This window comes from Apostichopus japonicus, chromosome 19 (assembly GCF_037975245.1).
Source record: "Apostichopus japonicus isolate 1M-3 chromosome 19, ASM3797524v1, whole genome shotgun sequence".
Lineage (NCBI taxonomy): Eukaryota > Metazoa > Echinodermata > Holothuroidea > Aspidochirotida > Stichopodidae > Apostichopus > Apostichopus japonicus.
The window spans coordinates 8060464-8086703 of NC_092579.1; the positions used below are offsets into that span (position 1 = coordinate 8060464).

The following is a 26240-nucleotide window of genomic DNA, read 5'->3' on the forward strand; positions in this document are numbered from 1 at the left end:
AAGACGAGGAAAATAAAGCGTTTACTGAGTGTAAACATACAAAATGAAATGCATGTATTAAAAGGTCCAAAAGAGTTTAATTATTATGTTATTTCATTGCTTTAAAACTGTTAATAGAATAGTAATTTTGGCAAATCTGATCTGCAAAAAAGCAAGCGGTTGTGTGAAAAAAATCTAATTTATAACACGCACTTATTTACCTCATATACATATGCATTATCCTCTAATACTACGCTCAAATACCACGAGCGTGGCTACCAGCCATCCAGGCCCGGACTCCTCTTTTGACCATTCAAATGGAAGACTCGATAAATTGGTCCAGTTTTGATAATATCAATATAATTAGATTTGGACATGGGGAATTGTTATTCTTATCTTCTATGTGGTTACCAACCTTGTTTCATCGGTTTTGACCAGTTATGTTTAGTTATGTACAGCTATGTTTTGGTTTGGATCAACTTTTTTAGCCAAACTTGTTTACTTCATTTTGTGTCCTTATGTTTTATTTCCATATGTATCGCATGTTAGGATACGTTACGTTATTAATGCTATTTCCTATATTTATATATGAGCTTCTTGTTATCCTTTGTTCAAACTGTGTTCTAAGACTACATTTATTCACCATGTTTGGTTTTTTAAACTGGTGAGCTGACAAGTCAGGATGCCGAACAGTCCAGATGAGGCTAGCAAGCCAGTAGACCTGAGAGCCAGCGAGCCAATGATTCGGCAGCTGCCGCCGGCAAGGGGCTCACGTGAAGTTTCAGACCCAGACATCTGTCCTGGCCGGAAAGCTGAGAAAATCTCATGGGGAATAAGCCGATCCAGAAGAAGTCTCCTTCCATGACGTCTGGCGCAATTTACAAATAGCCTCAACAGAATTTAGAATTTTCGAGACTGAAAGCCTAATTTCACAGCAAAAGAAAAATAGCTGTAAGAATGGAAAGAAAAAGACTTCTCTCTTCGTCATCGTTATCTCTGTCGGATTCATCCGTAACCACCGGTTCTGGGTCAGACAGACCTTTGAGAGAGCGGCTCAGATAGTCAGAAATATTTGGTTTTCCTAAACTAACCCAACCAACGATTCGTGAAGAGAAAATCTCACAGCTGGACCTCAATGCTTTCAAGAAAACTTTACCAGCTGTGATTCCGGTAGACGTGTAATGCGATGACCGTTTCCGCCTCACGGCACAAGTCAACCTTGGTCGCCTTCCAAGGGCTCCTCACCAGGTATCTATCCACCAACGGTTCCGTAATCTGCCAGAGGAAAATTTAAAGAGTCTCTAAGGTCATCAATGCCAAGGATCAGTCACCAACACCTCGACTCACAGGTCCAATAAGGCGCTGCGGAATGTTGACAGAGCCACAAGAGTCGGCATGAAATTTGCATTAGCTATGCTACTATTAGCCGAAGTCCTCTCCTTGTCCTTTCAGTAAGCTGAGGATATCTCCAGGAAAGACACAGGCAATTATGACACTTCTCGGTCTAGGGTCCAAGTTGACCAGTTCTCCAAGATCACCATCCGTGCGAAAACGGAGCGGAGGGACTAGGTTCTAAACTCACTGTCCTAGCCCACACCAGTGGTGAAGCAACATTGCCACCTGCCACTATTTAGAGAATATCTTTTTCATGTACAATTTGATACCAATGTCCAATAAAAAGCCAATAGACGCAGGTCTCTGAGAGACGCTGACTTCAAACTAACCAAGGCAACAACCGGACGACAGAAATCCAGCGGATTCCAAAGGCGTTGGTAGATCGAAAGTCTAGTTATAAGGGCAGAGCTATTGTAAGCAACAATAAAAAAAGGACAAGGAACAAGGGTTGCAAACCGTCGCGGCAACTACAGAGGCTCCCACAGATTTACCGCCAACAACAATGCCCTATGGATGCTCATCCCACCAGAATTCCCTGCCGGTGGAGAAGACTCATTAGGTTTTTCCACAATTGGGACCTTTTGGTTCCAGTTCTGTAGGTACTGGAGGTCATGAACATTGGCTACTCCATAGAGTTCACCTGAAACCCTCCATTGTCAGGCAACTATTAAACCCCGCCAAGTCCTTTGGACCCATACCAATGGTAGACACTGAAAATGGAGATCACGGATCTCTTGACGAACAAACGCCGCGATCAGAAGGAAGGACCAGTTTCGGTTACAGTTATCAGTCGTCATGTACAAGGGAACAGACCTTTGGAGGCTCATACTTAACGCAAGGCCCTATAAACAAACAGTTCATGACACTAAAGTCATTCCGGATGGAGTAACTTTCCTCAATGGTTCTGATCTTAGAATGGGAATGTGGGGCACCTCGTTGGATCTAAAGGACGCCTACCTGCACATCCCGAACAAGAGAGAAGACCATACATTTCTGACCTTCCACTACATGGGAGTTGATGAGCAGTTTTTCGCCCTACCAATTGGCCTATCCACGTCATAATGGGTCTTCACCAGGGTAACCAGATCCATACTGGCATTTTATGATGGAAGGGCTGTATATACATTCTCTAAAAAACTTGTAATTATTACTAAGGCCTCCTGTCCTCATTTGTGCCTTGGTTATGTGCACTAACTGTCACCTTGTTCACTTAGTAGCTCCTCGAAGACACTAGGAATGTAATGGAAGTGGATCCTAAAGATGGAGGAGGAGTCAGGGCCTGGATGGCTGATAGCCACACCCCCTGTTTAAAGACATGACCATTTGAGTTTAGTATTAGAGGATAATGCATATGTAAATGTGGTAAGTGTGTGGTTAACAAATTCCCAAAACAGGTAAGTAGTTTTGGGGATTCAAATTGTGTAGGTTTCAGCATGCTTCTCTTATGTATTAGGCTTATTTTCTAGATTTAAATAACCATTTTAAGGATAGATATATTGTTCCTCTTTTTCAGATGGTAAAAACAACTTTGCAGTGCAATTTGTCATTCCTACAGTCTTTGCTATAGCATTAGTTATCATCCTCATCACATGTATGTTAATTTACAGGTGAGTAGACCAGTGCTTACACAATTAAAGAGCATTGAAGGTATGATAAACTAAGTATATATATTTCCATAAGTTTCATTTTAATGCAATCAACAGCGAATGGGACTGCATGTTCTCCCGTCTTTTGAATCCACCATCAAGAATGCATGACTGTGTACATACAAATGAGTAGAATTAGTGCATCTAATCTGAATACAAACATTTAAGTTTACGTAAGATAAATCTTTTTTTATTACATAAAATACAGTAGCTAATGACATGTCAATGCTGATGTCACCTCGTCATATTATTGCAATCAGTTCCCCTTTCTTTACCAGCTTGATTCAAGCAGTAAACTATATATTTCTAGTAGGTATTTTCTGTCAGTTTCAGCAATATTCATCAACAAATTTCAAAGCTTGGCTTCATTTTGCACAATTAATAAAATTAGGCTGACAACATGTGAACTTTGATAAACTTTGGGCATATTGAATTCCTTTAATTTACTCCCATGAAACATTTTTGCATCTATATTTTGAGTGAGCACAGGAAGGTCTAGAGAAACCGCTGGTAATTGATTAGCAGCCGAGTACGGAGAGATTCATTAAACTAATGTCCAATTTTTAACATATAGTCGGGTTTTAACTTAATTTATGAAAGAAAACTTCTTTTAACCACAGCCAGTTTTCTTTCAAATTTAAATTATGCGTATCTTTGCAGTTTATGGTAACAAAACCGGGCTTACATAACAGGCAGAGCTAGCTATTTTCACAGAAGTAAAATTTACTGATTCTATGTCTCTATAAAAATTAGTTTTTTTAAAATGTTAATGGTTACTTGCACCCTCACTAAATAGTTACTTTCACTCTTTCAATTAATTCCAGGAAAAGATCTACAAAAGCAGCTCCATCTTCATCAGATCTTACGTCATTTACCAATAATATTGCAATCGACAAGGAAGATCAAGGTATTTTCCAGCTGATAAGGAATAGAAACATACAATTTTCTCTTTTTATATTTTTGTAAACATGTCATACATTCCGTTGCTACGTACAGATGATTGACAAGTAAAGGTTTCTTGACAGACATATCTACTTAATAAATCAAGTTTCTTTAACTAGATGGATGAAATTTTTCCTTGTGTTTTTATATGCATAATGAAATTTTTGTGTACCCTATGGTATGAATGTTTTATGATGGCCACTTCATACAGAGACATGTCTGTTTCTTCGTGTTATACAATATTCATCCCATATGATTGCAAACGTACATAGCTTGTACATCATGATTCCGGTACATGTTCATTGAGAAGATAAAATCTTGGTTCTCATATCATGTATGAAGTTTGCTATTTGATAATATTGTACAGGTAAATTATCAATTCAGCACACCAATTGTATTGGCAATTACTTTCTTTTTCTTACATTCTTATCGATTTGCCCACAGAAGTCAAAGACAAAACTGAGTATATGTCCCTTGACAAAAATGAAATGGTAAAATCACCAGATCAATATCACAATCTTAATCAACCAGTGAGTGGAGAGCAGTCTGAAGGATACGAAGTACCTCAAGACAAAATTAGGTGCTTGGTTGAATCTGGTTCAACGTATGAGGCTGTTGGATCCACAGTGGTATCAAAGGCATCTACAGAAAGAGAGAAAGACAATAATTATGAGGACCCTGATGATATTGAACGATATGCAGGTGTTCCTATCAATGTAGACACTGACAAAAAGACAGCACCACCAAAACCAATCAAGGTGTCCGAACTTCAAGACTACATGAACAGAGACAGAAAAAATGTCATTGAGGATATTGTCAAGGAGTTTACGGTGAGTATTTGATACTAAATTATGTATTATCAAGATGTTCAAAATTATCTTTCGTTTTCAAGTAAAGAGTAAACTATGAGAGAGATTATTGTAAATGATAAAATAATACTAACTGATACTGTCCAACTGTACAGTGTAATTTATATACAGTTCAGCTGTGGAGAGATTTGATCACCATCTCTTTGTCTTTATAAATCAGGTTCTTCCGAGGGGTCGGCAACATCCGTGTTCTGAAGCGCTCCAGCATGAAATATTGCAATCAAAGAACAGCTTGTCTAAGATCATACCATGTAAGTACCTCTGTTTATGAATGCCGTTTTTCTTTATGAATGTATTGCCTGTATTAAGAATAACTTTGCATTGTTACAGATATTCTTCTAGTCCCTGCATGATGGCAAACATGCAATCTACGCCAAATTATCATACCATTTTTCATTTTTAGATGATAAGGTGTAGAGGCCATTCCAATTTGAATGTTTTTTCAGTGTTTAATGTTTGGTCATCAGCAAACCAATGTATAACATTCTAATAATGTAAGATGAGAAGTGATATTGTGCCTGTATTGTTCAATTCTGTTGCTGTTGAATTCTCTGTTTATTATATTCCTCATTAGTGAGAGAATTGTTAAGATTTCACCGCAATAGTAAAACTATATAGCGATTTGATCATCAAAGAACACATATTTTATGCATCCTGCTGAAAAAATTACATTGGTTACTTTGTGCAAAGGTTCTGTATTGGAAAGTGATGAAGATAGATAAAAGAGAAGTTACACCAACATCTAATACAATCACTTGGAATATGATCTTACAAATTGATCACAGCTCTTAGTATGCTGAAGTGTTATACCTACTTAAATGACACACATGTGGCACATTGTGCATTTCTGAGGTAAGGAAACAGGAAATAAATTTGAGGTATTAACAGTTGATCCCTATTGAAACTACGTCAAAATACATCTGGAAAAATGCACTACCACTGATTCATTTCTTTGCAGAGAGCATCTTTATTTTCAATGTTGCAATCATATTTTGATAGGACACAAGAGTGTCTGGTAATATGAATAATGTCTATTAAAAAGAGGATAAATTGTATGTATTACTTTACATCCAGTTTTTGACATCCTGTCCGCCTTTCTAGTATTTTGCATGATTAAAACCTGTTCAAACATAGTGCAAACTAGGTGTAATTTTGTTAAATGACACCTAGTTTTAATTCATGTTTTCAGTTTCCATTATATGCTACATGTTCCAAACATATATTTAGACATGGACATTGTTTATGTCTAAATATATCTTTCCCATAACTGCTCATCCAACTTTGTTGATTTTTTTTTTACATTTGAATCTTTTAATTTAAAAGATGATCATACAAGAGTAAAGTTACAGGTATCCGGGAACTCAAGGGAGTCAGATTATTACAATGCCAGCATTATAAAGGTATATATCAGTTAAACTGCTGAGTACTTGCAGCAGAGTACTTTCGCTACCTGAAGAAGAATCTTCATTGCAAGCTTGTGCAATTGGATATGGGTAAAGGGTTCTATTGCCATGATACATGTTTTTTATGTATCTCTCTACAATGCAACATCATATATTAGTTTCTTCAACTAGTTCTACAGGTGGTAGATGGTGTGAGAACATGCTAACTATATGGCATTGTATATTGTATGCCATGCCTCTTTCTTGCTTCTTTCTTGCTTAAACTTTCCTTCTGTTTTGGTTTCCTATAATGCTAACTCTCATGTTGCATGAGTGAGTGACATATATCTAGTGATGTAGTATTGCTGTCGCAACAGCGTTATAGGTTATAGATTAGCTGCATGTAATTGCATGGGTCTGATGATATTCATCAATCAATCCAGTAGATTCTCATCCACTGCAGTTTTTTTTTTTTTTACAAAGGGCGTGATGTTTCTCTTGTATACTGAGCAAATAATTATTACAGCTATAAAATATGGTTTTATTTACTCAATTGAGCTCTAAACAGTGTAACTGTATTGTTGTCTATGAATGAACAAATAAGAATCAAAGTTAAGAAAACCGATAAGGCTAGAAGTGCAGAACATTGATTCATCTAGAATTCTGTGAGGCATAATACCAACTTAGATCAATAATATCATTAATTTGAATCTCATTTGGTGATAAAGTTTGAAAAATATATGTTACTTGTGATAAATTGTCGTTATCAGGGTTTAAATGGCGATATGGTTAAGTTGTATTGGACTCCATTTAACTTGTACCTAATCCAGTACAAAATGGCTTGTGTTATTTATTGTTTCTGAGCTTCTACATCTTTTGTGCTTATTTGATTATGTACTTAAAATGTCTGCAATAATACAGAGTAGTGTCCAGTGGAAAATTCTTTAATAAATGTAATTATATTTAATGTTGCCCAGTGACACGTCATTTGTTTTCTTTGTTGTTGGCTGTAAAGTATCCGTCGCTGCTAAGTAATTTGAAAAATTACACCTTTAAGGGCAGATAATGATTGAACATGTAAATGAAAGTAGTTGTGCTAAAAATTACACTGGAGTCGCTAGTTTCCCATATTTGCATTGGAGTCGCTAGTTTCCCATATTTATCAATCCATTAAGAAGTGTAGCATTTTGTATTCAGTTAATATGTAATTTTTTTCATTTTACACTGTTATTGTATGTATTTTCCTACCAGTTAGTGTTACACTTTTTATTCTGCATCTCAAAAACCTTGCTATGAGTAAAGCATTATTTGCTTTAATTTTATGCAATTTCATGTACTTCCAAATTTAAGCAGTAGATTAATTGTTTAATTAACATTGTAATCAAATTGAACCGTTTGTGGAAAAGAATAAACATTGATTGAGTACTATATTTCATTTTCAGGCTCGCCAAGGCAAAGCAAGGTTCATAGCTGCAATAGGTAAATCATCCTTGAAGAAATTATACTTTTATTCTCCACAATTTGCATAAGGGAACTTTTCTTCTGTTTATACCATTAATATTACCTTATTTGTGTCTTAATTTACTTCAAAGTGGTTTAATAAGTTATAACATGACTTTGTTCATTCTATTTGTACAGTTTCATAACTGGTTTGTTGCTGATTGTAACACATGCCTTATTTTCAAAACAATGTTGTACCATTAGTCTTTGAAAGAGCAATCATAAATAAAATGTTCACAACTGCCACCACAATATGTATGAGTAGTACTCATACTAAAATGGACAGTAATAGATAGAATATTAATACTATAATATTATAAAATGATCAAGTTAGCTAGATATATAGCTACAACTAGCTATTTAATCGAAATATGAATTAATTCTAGATTTCAACATAAGTCATTGATATGTTTAGACTTTTAATCGTATGCATTTAACAAATGCCTTGATATACTATTGACTGGATAAAATAAACACTACTGATGGAATATGTCATTTAATTTCCCAAAGTCTACATGAAAATAATCTATATCAGTTGAATAAATTACTTTTAGATGATTTAACCAACAAAGTATTTCACCTTCCATTTTTGCCAACACATACATAGGTGTAAATCATGTACCTTACTTCCAAACTACTTTGTGCCATTAGTCTCTGATAGAGCAATCATCACTAAAATGTTCATAACTGCCACCAAAATATGAAATAGCAGTACCAATACTAATAATATACAGTGTCTTTGTGTTTATCTGCTCTGTATATTCTCCTGCAGATAATTGTTTGAATTTTACTTCTTGAATTGAATTAAAAGCACACATATAGCTAATAACATTTAATGCCTTTCGTTAACAATACTTCTTCATTATTTCCTAGGACCTCAAACTAAAGGTCTTGCAGAAACATTTTGGAGAATGGTTTTGCAACAAGATGTCAGGACATTGGTCATGCTGGTAGGCAGCTCGGTAAAATGTTTAATTTTAGATTGCAACATAAGTCATTGATATGTTTAGACTTTTAATCATATGCATTTAACAAATGCCTTGATATACTATTGACTGGATAAAATAAACACACCCGATGGAATATGTAATTTAATTTACCAAAGTCTACATGAAAATATCGTAAGATATGTCTACCGATTAAAGTTATGTATTTTCAACTAACATAGACTGGATTACACTGTACCATGAGCAATGTACTGAAAATATTATTTTAAGCATTTCCATAATTCTTAGGTTGAAAAGCAGCTAATTAATCTGAAAGTCACATACAATCAACTTCCGTAATGTACTCAAAATTCAAGCATAGTCTCTATCACATACACTTTGAATTGTCAAGTAAGTTTTCTTAAAACTCCAATTTGAATAATAGTGTATTAGAGGGATTGTGAAGAAGTTAACAATATTTCCATGTGCTGACATATAATTGAAACAAGTTAAAACACTGCAGTAAGAATACACCTAGCAGAATCTATAGAATTTTTATATTTTTACATTTTGTTGATCCTTTGTCTTGTCTAAGGATGGAGATGTTTATAGCTATTGGCCCAGGAAAGTAAAAACTAATGAGGTATTTGGTGAGATGACCGTGCTTTTGCAGGAGGAAACCAATCATCAAACATACACAAACAGAAAGTTGAATATAATCACTGACGTGAGTGAAATATTTATTTTGTGAAGATGTACATTCCCTAATGTCAAATTTTAGTGAGTCATTGTAAAGTAGACAGATTATTTTGGTATTTTAACAGTCCAGGAATTAGTCATTTGCAAACACCTATATACGCTTGAGTTAAATTGTGTCAGATTTGCTGTATGCTAAAAGCAACGTACATTCTATCACTTTGTCCAATGTTTCAAAATCCATTTTCTATACATTTTTACATTGCCATTTTAAATGTAAATTTGGTTCCAAATATTCAGGTTTTCCATGCATGATCACGTTTTATTTTTGTTTGCAAATGTTAAGTATTTCATATAAAAATCAAAGATTGTTAGTAAAGGAGTTGTGGCCTCTTTGATTCATGATTTAATTATTCCTGTTTTGGCAATCTTATCCATTTTTGCCACATGTGTCTTCTTGTTATCATGAAGTATGTACTCCTCAAGCAAATTAATACCGATGAGTGCTACGATAAAGTTGGTGTGATACATGCTTTACACACAAAACTACTCCATGTTTCTTTGTTTAAATTAGTCATTGGGTTTGTCAGACGTTGTTGGATTATCTATCTTAAAATCTTACCTTTAGTTCTGTTACATAACACTCATCATTACATTACTAGTAATTTCTCTTTACAGGATGACAAACTTCTGACTGTCCACCAGCTTCAGTTTCACGGTTGGCCTCAAGGAGGAGTTCCAGAAGATTACACAAACCTGATTGATTTTATTAAACAGGTGAAGATGAGACAGGAGAAGACCAATATGTCACCTCTACTCATCCACTGCAGGTAACAAGTGTGCTACTCTTGTAGTTGAGTGTTTAGGGTTCAGACCTATATGAAAATCATATGTATCTTTTTTCTTACCATATAGCATTGTATAATTATTTTATATGGAATAATATTAGAAACACTCCTTAATGCAAAGTATTTTAAAGTTCAATCACTCAACATTTACAGATATTTGTTAACATAAGAAATACAATTGAAAGTATTGTATGTAAGCCCTTAAACAATTTTCAACAATGTTTCAAAGTATGAGAACGCTAAAATTGAATTTGACAGAAAAACACATTTTTTTAATCATTTGAGATAGATATTTCAATATACTTTGAACAGTAGCGAATGTGATATCATCTGGGCAAATGCAGATTGCGATATAACCCATGCTGTATAAAGTTCCTATGGTAGTCACAACAAAATCCGCGTTGATTACAGATTAATTTCTTCCTTAATTTTCAGTGAAATTTCTAATAAGTTAGATATGTTTAAAAAAATCACCGAGCCGTCATAAATGTAGTACATCGGTGATTTCTTGTTTTTTTTTGTAATGCAATATACGCTTGAACAGAAGACTTTTGTTGTTTACATTGCGCTTTCCAGCTCCAATGCGAAGAATGTTCGCATGTAGTGTACTCTAAAGTTTATAATCGGGCAGTTCTACAACGCCTAAGCTTTCCGGTACTGCTTTCAGTATATTATGTGCAATGCCAACTGGACATGGTCTTTTGTGTACGTACGTTCGTGATTTGTACGTAATATATAAAAGGCAATCACCTGTGCGTGTACATGCGAGAGTGTATTTATTGGGGAAATGAGAGTGGTAACTTCAAGTCTCTCGTTTTGCCTATTTTCCCGCTTACGTCATTCATCAAATTGATGCGTTTGAACAAACGGTGCTTTAGGTGAGAAACTAGTCAATTTGAAAACCACATTTCTACAAAAGGAAAACGTTAAATGGGGACAATTTTCACATGGTTATAAAGAGAAAAATAAGAACTATGAGGACAATGTATCAAAATCCTCAACCAGACAATTTCTGTCATAAATATAACACAGCATATACCACTTCTTGTCGCAAATGTTATGATATCTTTACAAGGTTGACTATTAGATACTTTTCCATAGCAGCAAAACAGACAACAAATGCTATATGAAACAGTGTCTGTGAAGTGAAGTTAGATGATAAGATGTTTATCATGATGCTTACATAGAAAATAATTTGCAATAAGTAATTTGGCAATGATTTCTTTAACAGAGATGGGAGTGGATCTACAGGTACTTTTCTAGCCCTGTATCAATTGTTGAATGTGCTTAGATCTAACAACACGATCAGCGTCTATAATGTCATCAAAAATCTGAGAGAAGACAGAATGGACATGGTCCTGACCCGGGTTTGTGATTTAGTAATAATTTCAGATTAACTAAAGTATTAGTCTTCTAGCATTTATTGTGTTTGTCTAAATGTTTTATTTATAAAGTTAAATGCGACTTGTTATTAGATAAAATGTGTTTTCCTGCTGCAATAAACTAATGTAATTTAAAATTTGCTGTTTCTTTTTTACAAAATTACATTTAAGTTACTTTCATTATTTTAATTGAATTTAACATCATCAGTAATTCAAAAAGTGACATAAGTAGAACGTGGCATGAATTGCTGAAAAACCTCCAAATTAATATTTTTCATACCCCTGTATTCAAAAGTATGCATGTTTGCTTACAGCTTTGGGGACCAAGGTTTAGTTACTCCATTAATCTCCATTTAATCAGCATGTATGTCGAGGAGAATGAGAAGTAGTTTAGAATCGTCGTGAGGTTCCTTATTTTAATATACTCTGCTGGTTTCATTTTACAACTAATTTATGATGTTTTAAAAATTAAATAGTTATGGTAATTTAACAGGTGCAGTATCTATATATCTACGACACCTTGCAGCAGGCTCAGCTGACACCAGAGAAAACAAAAACATTAGCTGAGGAGCTTAAGGGAATGGATGAGCAGACATTAAAGCGTAAAGCTGTTCAAGAATTTTCCGTAAGTTGAATTTAATGTATTTACCAAAATCCTGTGACTGAGTGTATGTCAATACATATCTGTTTCTAGGATCCTGTTTAGTAAAGTTTAAGTTTCAATTATATGTTGAAAGACTACAAAAGAGTCTTATGTAAGAATTATAAGAATTGCTACGACAGTTTTCTTAATTCGATCAAGAACAGTTCTTTTTTTTTTCACACGCATATATATATATATATATATATATATATATATATATATATATATATATATATATATATATATATGTATATATATATATATATATATATATATATATATATATATATATAGTTGGTTGGATTGTGTCTATCTTGGCGCAGAGTGCTCTATGTCCAGTGGACAGAGCGGAATATATATTTCACTGTTGTCTGACGATCGCTATAAAGCGTGAAACTCCTATATCTATATCAGATGAACTCTTTACTGTAGGTTATATTAACACATCCAAGTGTTATCAGTGGTTATGTGATTCAATACAGTAGTGGACTTAAAGACAAATCAAATCAATAGCAATGTTCACTCCTCTCACTCTTAATGTACAATCATGAAAAACATTGTTAGAAATATCTTATGGTTAAACAAATGGAAACTAAAATGTTTCTGCTGAGGTTGATAGCTTGTAGGGTAGTCATCAAATACACTTTTAGCTTATGGACATGCAAATGTCATGTTCGTTGATATGATCAATATCGTGAGGATACCTTTTTATTATTTTCTTCTTCAGGGGCTGAGTAAGATCCGAGAACTTAACATGCCACGGCAGAAGCAGCTGGGAGAAGCCGAAGAGAATGCTTACAAAAACAGATTTCCTGGAATCATTCCTCGTATGTACAAAGCCTCAAATCAATGGCGTTCGCAAAGGGGAAGGGAGGGCAAGTTGAACATTCGATTGTTAGTTGTGTGAAGATTTGGTGGGGTTCTTTTTTCCTTTTGCTGTGGGACCCCTTTCTTTCGTTTAACCTCACACATAGTATTTATTAGTAACTCCTTGCATTTATGGCTTCTTCAATATAACTTACTTATTTGCAACATTTAACGTCGCATTTGTTTCCGGATGAGAACCTCGGCCCTTAACACACGAGACTGCTTCAGTGACCTTAAAGCCACACCACCTATATCACAAAATCCTTTACTCTCCTCTGGCTCTGCAATACAAGTTCATTCCTCTAACTTATTCAGTACTAGAAATTTTGAATTGTGTTTTTCTCATTAGCACAACCTTCTGCTTTAAGCACTTTATACGAATCTAAGTTACAGTCTAAATATGCTTCTTTATTCACTATTTGCCTTTTACTTTGTTTCGGCTTGATAGAAATTGTTTCACTTCAAATTTTCCTTCATATTTATTGGCAGGAGGAAACTTGTTTTCTCTTACTACACCTTAAGAATTTGCCAATTTTGAGTGCAATAACCAAGCTGTGGTGTAAAATGGTTCGTGTTTACTGTAGCATAATAGTTTTGTACATGGCTGTTTTTATCAAATGTTTAAATAGATATAAAATGAATGAAAATGCATTAAATTAATTAAAGTTGCTTCAAACTCTGTTTACAAAGACAATGGAAAATTTTGTGTTTATTCAGCCTGATTGCCATAAAAAAAAGTTGCAAATTCTGAAATTTTAGCAAATTTTGTCTTTGATGATTTATTGAATTCTTTATAGTTGACTCCTACAGACCAGTCTTGAAGTCAAATGGTGTTACTCTTGGCAGCAATGATTATGTTAATGCTACCAAGTTAGAGGTTGGTACATTCTTACATGAAGATTTATTCACAAGCTTTCCCTGAACCAGTGGAATTCTGAATTCTTGTAAATTTGATGGTCGTCTAGGATGCGCTACATTTAAGGAGAAAGAATTGTATTTAAGCCTACACAGTAGCCTACACAGTGAACAATATTTGCTGGACTCTGTATTATAATTAAGTCAAGCAACTCTAGACTAACATGATTTTTGTGGAATGCGTCCTTTGTGTGATGATAGTGCCAAATACAGTTGTAGAGTAGGGATCGGTTAGTTCATATAGATGTTTAATTGGATTTTAAGATGTTTATTTAACCATTTAATCCCAGTAGTAGATAATGTGTCAATTCCATGGAAGAGGAATATTTTGTAAGTTTATTTGAAAACCCAATCTCAATATCTTGAATGCCATTTAAGCTAGATGAATATTCAGAATTTGATAGTTGATTTATTAAGACCAAAACATTAAAGAGAAAGTTTTGAATGTTGGTAATGCTTTTACAGTAGTTTGATTTCCAAGATTGTCAAATGTCCTTAAAGGCATTGAAGACTCGGCCCAAACCGCGTGCCGCCCTCTGAAAAAAGTTAACTTTCCGTTGCTTGCAAGTGAAGTTTTTTCTTTTCGTTACAAAATGCAGACAGTAATGAAACGTGATACCTTGTTATCTTTTATCTGGACCTGAGATGTCCATCCATGCTATGTAAGCTGTGTTGCTGGTATTGACCGTAGCTGCATGTATTAACTGTACACGACGGTAGCAATCTGTGCGTGTATTTTCTGGGGTTGATGGTGGTGTCTAACACTTCTGGTACACCTCATACGAGACTAGATCAGATTACCAGCATCAGACGTTTCTTTGTTCGCGAGTCTTCACTCCCTTTATTCAAGTGAAAAAACTCCTTAAATGGATGATGAAATAAGTTACTCTGTCCTAAAAGTTAATGTTAAGTAACCCATTGTTGCTTTTGTAATTTAAAGAATTCAACCAAAACATGTTCTTTTAACTGCGAATGAATAACTTTTCACCCTTTGTGTACATTCAAAACTGTATTAGTCCCTGACAAGTTGTTGATGCCCCATTGAAATTGTGATATGATGCTATATAGCTCGTAATATACAATATTCTATTGATGTGGTTTCGATAAAAAGGGGCTTATTCAGGATTTGAATGTAGGATATGCAGTTGAACTACTAGAATCTCATAAACCAGTCAAAATGTGTTTGTTAAGAAAAATATTTAGGTGTTGCTTTCTATTTGAAAGTGCTTGTTTCAAATCTTTTGCTGCCTGTGTGCCCTTAGTTTCTTATAAAAAAAACAAAATGATTTCTATGTTTAACATAGGATGATGGGTCAATTCTTTTGGCGCAAGATCCTTTGGCTTCAATCTTGGAAGATTTTTGGAGACTTGTCTTTGATTACAAATGCAGTACCATTATCATGCTGAAAGACACGAGCACAGCTAACAAGGTTTGTAGAAACACATGAAATACTTTTGCAAGAGATTTTAAAGCATGCAAGTTGTTTTGAAATATTCTTAATCTGTCTGCGTCATTAAATCTCTCACATCCACAACCCAAGCATATACCTAACATCATTTTCTCAAAATGATCTGGGATCACTTGTAAAATAAGACAAATTGGTTGTTCAATGATGGTTGACAATTAACAAACTGATAAGTCATTAAAGTCTGTAAAGATCAAATGCCGCAAGTATTAAGACAAGGTCTGAGCAGATTGATTATGAACCTGATCCTTTGAACAAATTTGATTTCATTTTAAATCTCTCCAAAGAATGACAAATTAAACAACCCAGCCGTATCCAAAAAATGGTATTTAAGTCAACCGGCACTGTGTAAGATCACTGATCTTGACCTCAACATACCAGACTGATCTATTAAGATCCATTGCTTTATGCCTCCTGACTTCTGTTTAAGTAGCATCTGCTTATCAGACCTTCCTTGAATACTGGATCTATTAAAACAAATTAAAAGTTGGGGCAAAGTAATGTGTGCTATAGTGTGAGCTCAAAGGTTATGAAATGTCATTTTGGGGTCTGCCCACTTTTACAGCAGAATGAGCTTTACTCGGCGAACTAGGTGCTTATAGGTTAGTCACGATCTGGTTATATCTGGTTTTGTAACCACGAATATTTCTTCAATGCTATAATCGCTGATTGAAGTGATCAGGAATTGTGGGTGAAATTAAACTTAGAAGTATTTAGTCATCTGAAATACTTAAAAAATAATTTGATATTTACTATGGAATCTCAAACAATATTTGTATTAAATTCTCTATTTGAACGTGCAGATTTAAAATTGTCATCTGAGGATCTATTTTGAAATAAAAGTACACATAAAACTGAATCTTGATGTCAGTAGAACACTATTTTTATTTTCAAAATTATTATTATAAACAACATATAATGGTTAGGCATTTGTATAGTGTTTACACTTCTCTTCATTGTGTAATTTTACAGAAGGCTGCAAAGTATTGGCCAGATGCTGGGTTGATTACTTGTGGATCCATCACAGTGAGGTGTATTAACACTGAAAGTCAAGATCTGTTGAAAACAAAGACATTTGAAGTCAATCACCAAGACTATGAGGTACATCTGTGAAATCTATAAGATACGACATTTATGAACATCCTTGATCATCTTTGTCAAATCAGGTTTACTTTTAATATTATCATTAAATGGTTCTCATTGCATTCAAATTAATTGGTTTACCTAACTGATTTCATCTGGCACTGAAAATATCTTAAGTACATTTTGGCATTTGAACATTTTTTACTTGTTCATTTCCTCAGGATCCAGTTATTGTGAATCACTTGACCTTTGAAGCATTTCTTGGTGATGATGAAGCTCTTCCTAAGATGGTAGATTTCATACAGTCAACTAGAAACATAACTTCTGGTCCTACAGTTATCCACTGTGTGTATGTATCTTTAATTATTTGTATATTAATTAGCTAATTTATAAGAATGAAAGCTAACATTTTGGATTATTATGGCCTATTTATTAATGGAACATTGTTGAAAATTCACATTTTTACAGGACTGCATTACACAAGATGCTAAATGAACTGTTTAGTGGTGTTTTGTAAACAGGTTTGGATACTTAATGTAAAAAAGTTGCAAATTCTGAAATTTTAGCAAATTTTGTCTTTGATGATTTATTGAATTCTTTATAGTTGACTCCTACAGACCAGTCTTGAAGTCAAATGGTGTTACTCTTGGCAGCAATGATTATGTTAATGCTACCAAGTTAGAGGTTGGTACATTCTTACATGAAGATTTATTCACAAGCTTTCCCTGAACCAGTGGAATTCTGAATTCTTGTAAATTTGATGGTCGTCTAGGATGCGCTACATTTAAGGAGAAAGAATTGTATTTAAGCCTACACAGTAGCCTACACAGTGAACAATATTTGCTGGACTCTGTATTATAATTAAGTCAAGCAACTCTAGACTAACATGATTTTTGTGGAATGCGTCCTTTGTGTGATGATAGTGCCAAATACAGTTGTAGAGTAGGGATCGGTTAGTTCATATAGATGTTTAATTGGATTTTAAGATGTTTATTTAACCATTTAATCCCAGTAGTAGATAATGTGTCAATTCCATGGAAGAGGAATATTTTGTAAGTTTATTTGAAAACCCAATCTCAATATCTTGAATGCCATTTAAGCTAGATGAATATTCAGAATTTGATAGTTGATTTATTAAGACCAAAACATTAAAGAGAAAGTTTTGAATGTTGGTAATGCTTTTACAGTAGTTTGATTTCCAAGATTGTCAAATGTCCTTAAAGGCATTGAAGACTCGGCCCAAACCGCGTGCCGCCCTCTGAAAAAAGTTAACTTTCCGTTGCTTGCAAGTGAAGTTTTTTCTTTTCGTTACAAAATGCAGACAGTAATGAAACGTGATACCTTGTTATCTTTTATCTGGACCTGAGATGTCCATCCATGCTATGTAAGCTGTGTTGCTGGTATTGACCGTAGCTGCATGTATTAACTGTACACGACGGTAGCAATCTGTGCGTGTATTTTCTGGGGTTGATGGTGGTGTCTAACACTTCTGGTACACCTCATACGAGACTAGATCAGATTACCAGCATCAGACGTTTCTTTGTTCGCGAGTCTTCACTCCCTTTATTCAAGTGAAAAAACTCCTTAAATGGATGATGAAATAAGTTACTCTGTCCTAAAAGTTAATGTTAAGTAACCCATTGTTGCTTTTGTAATTTAAAGAATTCAACCAAAACATGTTCTTTTAACTGCGAATGAATAACTTTTCACCCTTTGTGTACATTCAAAACTGTATTAGTCCCTGACAAGTTGTTGATGCCCCATTGAAATTGTGATATGATGCTATATAGCTCGTAATATACAATATTCTATTGATGTGGTTTCGATAAAAAGGGGCTTATTCAGGATTTGAATGTAGGATATGCAGTTGAACTACTAGAATCTCATAAACCAGTCAAAATGTGTTTGTTAAGAAAAATATTTAGGTGTTGCTTTCTATTTGAAAGTGCTTGTTTCAAATCTTTTGCTGCCTGTGTGCCCTTAGTTTCTTATAAAAAAAACAAAATGATTTCTATGTTTAACATAGGATGATGGGTCAATTCTTTTGGCGCAAGATCCTTTGGCTTCAATCTTGGAAGATTTTTGGAGACTTGTCTTTGATTACAAATGCAGTACCATTATCATGCTGAAAGACACGAGCACAGCTAACAAGGTTTGTAGAAACACATGAAATACTTTTGCAAGAGATTTTAAAGCATGCAAGTTGTTTTGAAATATTCTTAATCTGTCTGCGTCATTAAATCTCTCACATCCACAACCCAAGCATATACCTAACATCATTTTCTCAAAATGATCTGGGATCACTTGTAAAATAAGACAAATTGGTTGTTCAATGATGGTTGACAATTAACAAACTGATAAGTCATTAAAGTCTGTAAAGATCAAATGCCGCAAGTATTAAGACAAGGTCTGAGCAGATTGATTATGAACCTGATCCTTTGAACAAATTTGATTTCATTTTAAATCTCTCCAAAGAATGACAAATTAAACAACCCAGCCGTATCCAAAAAATGGTATTTAAGTCAACCGGCACTGTGTAAGATCACTGATCTTGACCTCAACATACCAGACTGATCTATTAAGATCCATTGCTTTATGCCTCCTGACTTCTGTTTAAGTAGCATCTGCTTATCAGACCTTCCTTGAATACTGGATCTATTAAAACAAATTAAAAGTTGGGGCAAAGTAATGTGTGCTATAGTGTGAGCTCAAAGGTTATGAAATGTCATTTTGGGGTCTGCCCACTTTTACAGCAGAATGAGCTTTACTCGGCGAACTAGGTGCTTATAGGTTAGTCACGATCTGGTTATATCTGGTTTTGTAACCACGAATATTTCTTCAATGCTATAATCGCTGATTGAAGTGATCAGGAATTGTGGGTGAAATTAAACTTAGAAGTATTTAGTCATCTGAAATACTTAAAAAATAATTTGATATTTACTATGGAATCTCAAACAATATTTGTATTAAATTCTCTATTTGAACGTGCAGATTTAAAATTGTCATCTGAGGATCTATTTTGAAATAAAAGTACACATAAAACTGAATCTTGATGTCAGTAGAACACTATTTTTATTTTCAAAATTATTATTATAAACAACATATAATGGTTAGGCATTTGTATAGTGTTTACACTTCTCTTCATTGTGTAATTTTACAGAAGGCTGCAAAGTATTGGCCAGATGCTGGGTTGATTACTTGTGGATCCATCACAGTGAGGTGTATTAACACTGAAAGTCAAGATCTGTTGAAAACAAAGACATTTGAAGTCAATCACCAAGACTATGAGGTACATCTGTGAAATCTATAAGATACGACATTTATGAACATCCTTGATCATCTTTGTCAAATCAGGTTTACTTTTAATATTATCATTAAATGGTTCTCATTGCATTCAAATTAATTGGTTTACCTAACTGATTTCATCTGGCACTGAAAATATCTTAAGTACATTTTGGCATTTGAACATTTTTTACTTGTTCATTTCCTCAGGATCCAGTTATTGTGAATCACTTGACCTTTGAAGCATTTCTTGGTGATGATGAAGCTCTTCCTAAGATGGTAGATTTCATACAGTCAACTAGAAACATAACTTCTGGTCCTACAGTTATCCACTGTGTGTATGTATCTTTAATTATTTGTATATTAATTAGCTAATTTATAAGAATGAAAGCTAACATTTTGGATTATTATGGCCTATTTATTAATGGAACATTGTTGAAAATTCACATTTTTACAGGACTGCATTACACAAGATGCTAAATGAACTGTTTAGTGGTGTTTTGTAAACAGGTTTGGATACTTAATGTTTAGCATGCATACAAATAATTTAGCAGTTATTCCGAATTTAAAGAATTAATTACCACTGCAAAATGCATAGACAGTCAAGAAAACAAATTGGACTTTTGCAAATCTCATTACAGAAATGGAGTTGGTGTCAGTGCTGTGTATGTTACGGCTAAAGCTCAGATTCAGTGTCTGGAGAAAGAAGGCGCTTGTGATGTATATCTGGCTGTGCAGAAATTGAGAAGGAGCAATGTAAACTTCATGTTATCGCAGGTAAGCGGTTTAATGTGAAGCTTGCTGTAGACTATCATTGATCTATGTTTAGCATATTTCATTTCATTTATTTTGTTCTCACAACATGCAAATAAATGTTTGTAAATAACATGAAGTAGTAGTGAAGAACACATGAAGTTAAGGAAGCGGAACAATTAACCCTTGTGGGCTTGACAGGTGCTCCGTTCCCTAAATACACAGAGAAAGAGACCAATCAAAAGAAATATAAAGCAAAAAACATAATATAGGACAAAAGACTATAACAAAACCAACGACACCCCCAACCACCCGCAGAACTGCAATCCAGTACAGCAGAACACCTCCCATACAAAAAGGGTTACTTCGCTGCGCATTCGCAGCTGTGTCCGTGCAACAAATGAAAGAATATTGGAGTGTTTCAAAGTAGTAAAAGACTAATGTCAGACAATCACTAGTCAAGAGTTATTAATTGCTTAAACAATAATTACTAAACTTATACCTAAAAGGATTTTAAGCTGGGCATGTCACTTATTGCCTCGGGCAATGAGTTCCAACCATTGGTGGCACGATAACGAAGGCTCGAGTGGGAAGAAGTTGGGAAATTTATAGTATTCAAAAGAAGCTGAGGAGTTCGTGTGTTGTAGTTATGAATGAGGTAATGAATGATAAAAAGTTAGAGAGAGCGTCTGGTAGCAGATTGTGTATGAAACAATATGTGAATGATACTCATAGCTAGTACAGTAAATACTGTGCATGTTCCACAACCGTGCATCAGTGACTACTGCGCTGTGTTCGCAACACGGTAACATGTGTTACAGGTGGCACAGTAATTACTGCAAAGCTGTTACACGTTGAACTACAAGTCCGAAAGGTGAAAATGCGAAGCGGCTGAGCAGGGGCGGCGATCTGTTTCAAATATTGGGGGGGGGGGGGGACATTTGCCTGGATGCAGGCGAATTACTATCAAAGCGGTTGTGAAACATGCACAATATTACTGTACTAGCATGATTATCGTGTGCTCTAGCTAGCAAAGGGCAGGGGTTGGTAAGAAGGTTGGTAAAACCTTTGGTGATCCATTGTTGTTTATTCTGCTTTTCTCTGACCTACGTTAAGCATGGGAAAAGCTATTGTTGCAGATGTCATTAAAAGTAGTAAGAAATAAACTACATGCTGAGTTCACGTTACTTTCCCTACAAAAGCTTTTGCACTGTTGAACTGTATAGAAGATCGATTATAGATCAAAAAGTGTTCAGTTATATCAGTTACTAAAATTCCAGAGGTATCAACCTTGATTGACTGGTTAGTGCAGCTAATATTAGTAAAGATGTTGTCAATCATAGACTTACAGCTAATGGTAACTCTTGTTGGTGTGTTGATGGTTGGACTAAACCACACAAAGTGAAATTGTTTAAGAAATCAGACGTGCAAGGGTCGACGGTAAGATCCCCCATCACAAAACCATACAAGTACAAATAATCATTATAATTTGCCAGATTACCCGTAGGTGGTCGATAAGTTACTCCAATGATCATTCTTTTACTTAGATTTGGAATTGACAACTCATTAAAAATACTTTCAATGTCATTGTTCAAGAAAGAAATGTAGTGTCTAACTTCAACCACAAAATCGTTTCCTATAAATGGGCAGACGCCAAATTCTTTTCGGACTGGACGGTCTTTGTGTACCAATTGATAACATTCAAGGTAAACAAGAGAAGACAAATATCCTTAAACCAAGTTTCTGCTGCAAAGTTATGGTTAAGGAGTGCAAGATAATCATGAATACTTGGAAAATTGTCTAATTAGTCTGCGGAGACTGTTAAGGTGAAAAACGCTGAAGTCATCCTTTTGAATAGTATTAAATTGACAAATGTTAATATATATATTGTATCAACCTTACATCCAATGCCGTATGCATTGGATATTGTATCGAGATCATTGTCATGAGAGGAATATTTCTCACAATCAAAGAGCTCATGAGGGGAACTTAGATCACTAAAAGGAAGACTTCTCTATGCACAGTGTGGTTTAGAAATACCCCTAGATGTTTCTAGATTTGTTCAACTAAGAGCGTCTTCACAATAGAAAATTTCACACGGAGAACAAATTAGAAGATGAACCTAATGTGAATCACCTTTACATTAAACGCAAAGAAAATCTGACATTAAGACATAACGGAATACTTAGAAGTAGAGAGAATATAGTAAACATTTGGTTGGTGAGATCATGTCAATTCATTGGAAGCTAAAGTTGTTGTAAGTCATCTAGACACCAGATACTTTTTAAACTCTGAGCCATACTTGTTAACAAAAGCGATGATTTTTGCATCGTGTGACAAAGCTGATTTTACCATGGGAAGGTTTCTTGTGGCCTTTTTGAGATCTCGGTTAGCCTTTGTCTTCTCTGATGACGTTTTGGTCCCTTTTAGCTTTCGCCCGTTCTTTATAAGTCGATCTCTTGGCTATGATGGCTCTCGGCTTATTGTCATCTCACTGTCCCACTCTGTGTTTCTACGAGAGTACTGCTCTACCTCATTTATCTCCTTTATCGAAACGATCACATTTGTCTTCGAGCATTCTGATTTGGTTTTTCATTTCCTGCACATCTTGCAATGCATTTTTCGAAGGTTACCCGTGTAGTTTCCCGGCATGAGCTTTCATTTGTTCCAATAGTTCGTCCATTTTGTTTAGCAACAGCCCTGTCAAGACAGTTTTGGAGCTTGGCTTTGAATTAAATAATTGGCTTATAACCATAGCAACAAGTTCCATAGTCTCGTTTGTTTGCAGTCTTGTCCTGATACTATAACTCATATTGTTAGTTGCCAGAGTGGAACCAACGTAGAATTTTGGTCAGATGACAGTCTGTTTGAGAACACAGCTTAGGCTATGTTAAGATGGGTTCTTCAAAGCTCTGGAATCAAAGCACTTTAATAACAAACTGTTGGAGTAGATATGTTCACTTTAGATTTCTTTCTTTTCTTCTCGGTAAACAAGTATTCCAAATATCAACAAGATGATAAAATCTTACATATTTTCTAGCAGCTTATAGTTGAGCAAACCAAAAGCTGTTTGTACGATGGGTATAATAAATATGACCTTGAAGTATGCATATATCGCTTGAAAATCAAGAAACTTTTCTACAGCACTTCTGATTATTCTATTTTTTATGATTGATGAATCTGAAGATCAACTTGCCAGCTTTAGTTTAAACACGATGAATTCACACATATAAATATCTTAATATTAGCCCCTTCAAGTAGCCTTTAGTCTGTATAGGACCTGCACCAACAGAATGTCTATTGTTTCTACTTTTTTATATATATTTTTTATTTCAGGAGAATTATACTCTGTGCCTGAAGTTACTGAGGTGTTACTTGAACAACCAAGATGACTATTCTGTGATCTACTGAAATGAATTTACCTTTTGTTTTTAAATTAATTTCAAACTGTGACATGTTCTCCAATATCTATAGATGGAAACAAAAGGCAGGGAATCAATTTTTGTAATGTACCTTATTTTACATGGAAAAATTATATTTTAGTATATCTTCATTTTTACTACTGAATTATTTTGGGGTAAATTGGCAAACCACTTTAAGCAACAATTGATAGAGCCTTAAATGACAAGTCGTGCCATAGATATCAATATAAGCATTTCACAGTACAGTACTCGTAGCCAATATGTTAGACTGTGCTAGGAATATGCTACTGGTTCTTATGGCCTAGGTGTTCACAACTATACCAGTACACACTAGGCTACATGGTTTGCACTTGGTTTGCTCTCCATTATGTTGCCATAGATTCGGTCAAGGAAGTTTTCTCTGTAGTACAATGTTATAAAATTATCTCTCATAAATAGGTCAAATTTTCTTTAACCAATATGAGGCTCTTCATTGTATCGCAAAATGTAATACAGAGAAAGTAATGAACTTCTCAATGTGTTCCCCGGTCACTAGGGTCGACTGATACAGGTAGGGGTGCCCATTTTTCTGAGCAAGAAAAGACTAAAACTCTTCAAAAATAAGAAGTGTGACATTTTGCAATAAAAAAGTGTCATTTTGGTCATTTATAAAAGAGAAAAATTGGATAAATCCATAAACAGTCATTTGATCATGTTACTTTTTTGCTTGAATGTTTCGGTCATATTGTTATTTTGGTATATATGTGTAATAGTCGAAATGCTTTTTTGTGGTTATTTGACCTCTAATCCTATGACGTCATTAAGCACACAGGCACTACAACCCATCCTCAGGTAAGTACCCACTAAGTTTTGAATTCCATCAGCCTTATGGTCAATGAGTTGTTTGCGAAACGCTTTTTCGCACAAATTTGGTCAAGCTTGACCTTTTACCTACCTTTTTTACGTGATCCTTGGCAATTTACACACACACACACACACACATATATATATATATATATATATATATATATATATAAATATATATATATATATATATATATATATATATATATATATATATATATATATATATATATATATAAATACAGGGTTATAGCCACGCCGGCCGACGGCGGCCGGTGGTAACCGCCACTCACGCTCACAAAAAAAATAGTAAAATGCTTGTGAAATACAACAAAAGTAGCAAATTTATCTTTCCCTTGCCGTAAAACATGATAATAACGTCACCTTTTCCCCTGGACCCCACCAGGGGCCCTTAAGCGGGCCCCTGGACCCCCGGCCGTGAGATGCGAGAGCTTCGCTCGCTACGCTCGCTACGCTTCGCAAATTTATTTAACCAGCACTCACAATTTCCTAGCTATAACCCTGTATATATATATATATATATATGTACATATATGTATATATATATATATGTATATATATATGTACATATATGTACATATATATATATATATATATATATATATATATATATATATATATATATATATTTATATATATATATATATATTATGTGATAACCAATATATATCCAAAGTAGGCAAAGAAAAGAAGAACTAGAACCTTCGAACCCCCTCCCTCTTCTACAACTGCATACTTCCATTAATTTATGCTCTAAAGATCATTTTTATATTTTCATCAATAATCTACTCGATTTGGAATACAGACACTTTAGCTTGTAAAGCAGTCGCGTAGCCAGATGAGGGTGGGGTGGGTTTTTTTTAATTAAAATTATGGAAATGATTGCACCATCATGCATTTAAGCCATGTTATCAAAACACAAGTTTCTCGACGGAGAAAAAGACAGCCCTTCCGTAATAGAAATTGCCCAGTACAAACGTCAGGAATTGTTTTGCCCCTCTTAAAACTCGAATACTTAACAGTGGGTACAGCTTATATGATGTCATGAAAAGTCATGTGAAAAATCATGCGTTACTTAAACTTAAAATTCCTCGACTCTTATATGAGGATATGATACTCCTTATGAGGATAACAATTTAGCTTCGCCCCCTCATATCACCTGATCACGAAAGCTGTCTATGCGACTCAGTGTTAAGAAGCTAAATATTGTTACATCCTCATTGACCATAACAACAATTAGTGAAACTTTGATCTGTTCATAGTGAAATTAACGAATAATACCACCGAAATCATGTCTTACTTACCTGCTTCTACACAACAATAAACAACAAAAAATGGGAGATAATTCAGAGCACACCTTGTTCAGGCTGGAGAAACTAA

General features: G+C 34.6%; 2 protein-coding genes across 3 annotated transcripts in view; both read left to right on the top strand.

The window, feature by feature from the left end:
* Positions 1-16940, top strand: part of LOC139959682 (uncharacterized) — a 64000-nt gene extending 47060 nt beyond the window's left edge. The window contains exons 14-29 of one of the 2 annotated variants that reach the window (XM_071957479.1): positions 2888-2981; positions 3845-3927; positions 4407-4792; positions 4992-5082; positions 6155-6231; positions 7656-7692; positions 8587-8663; positions 9235-9366; positions 10014-10165; positions 11415-11550; positions 12059-12190; positions 12936-13035; positions 13873-13952; positions 15295-15420; positions 16429-16557; positions 16761-16940. In XM_071957479.1, the coding sequence (XP_071813580.1) occupies positions 2888-2981; positions 3845-3927; positions 4407-4792; positions 4992-5082; positions 6155-6231; positions 7656-7692; positions 8587-8663; positions 9235-9366; positions 10014-10165; positions 11415-11550; positions 12059-12190; positions 12936-13035; positions 13873-13952; positions 15295-15420; positions 16429-16557; positions 16761-16925 (1997 nt within the window). In that variant the 3' untranslated portion in view covers positions 16926-16940. Of the gene's footprint in view, positions 1-2887; positions 2982-3844; positions 3928-4406; positions 4793-4991; positions 5083-6154; positions 6232-7655; positions 7693-8586; positions 8676-9234; positions 9367-10013; positions 10166-11414; positions 11551-12058; positions 12191-12935; positions 13036-13872; positions 13953-15294; positions 15421-16428; positions 16558-16760 lie in introns of both variants that reach the window. The other variant, XM_071957478.1, reaches the window with a different exon arrangement.
* Positions 16941-17101: 161 nt separating this feature from the next.
* LOC139959684 (receptor-type tyrosine-protein phosphatase alpha-like) lies at positions 17102-24921 on the top strand. Its single transcript, XM_071957483.1, has 6 exons — positions 17102-17223; positions 18566-18691; positions 19700-19828; positions 20032-20159; positions 20463-20598; positions 23911-24921. Exons 2-6 carry the CDS (start codon positions 18662-18664, stop codon positions 23983-23985), a joined length of 498 nt encoding a protein of 165 aa, XP_071813584.1. The 5' UTR covers positions 17102-17223; positions 18566-18661; the 3' UTR covers positions 23986-24921.
* The last annotated feature ends 1319 nt before the right edge of the window (positions 24922-26240 follow it).

What these genes read in the sequence shown, in the direction of transcription:
- LOC139959684 (XM_071957483.1), top strand. Translation starts at nt 18,662, where the DNA reads ATGCTGAAAGACACGAGCACAGCTAACAAG. An exon ending in ACACGAGCACAGCTAACAAG is followed by an intron (nt 18,692 to 19,699) that starts GTTTGTAGAAAC and finishes GTAATTTTACAG; the next exon opens with AAGGCTGCAAAGTATTGGCC. An exon ending in TCAATCACCAAGACTATGAG is followed by an intron (nt 19,829 to 20,031) that starts GTACATCTGTGA and finishes TCATTTCCTCAG; the next exon opens with GATCCAGTTATTGTGAATCA.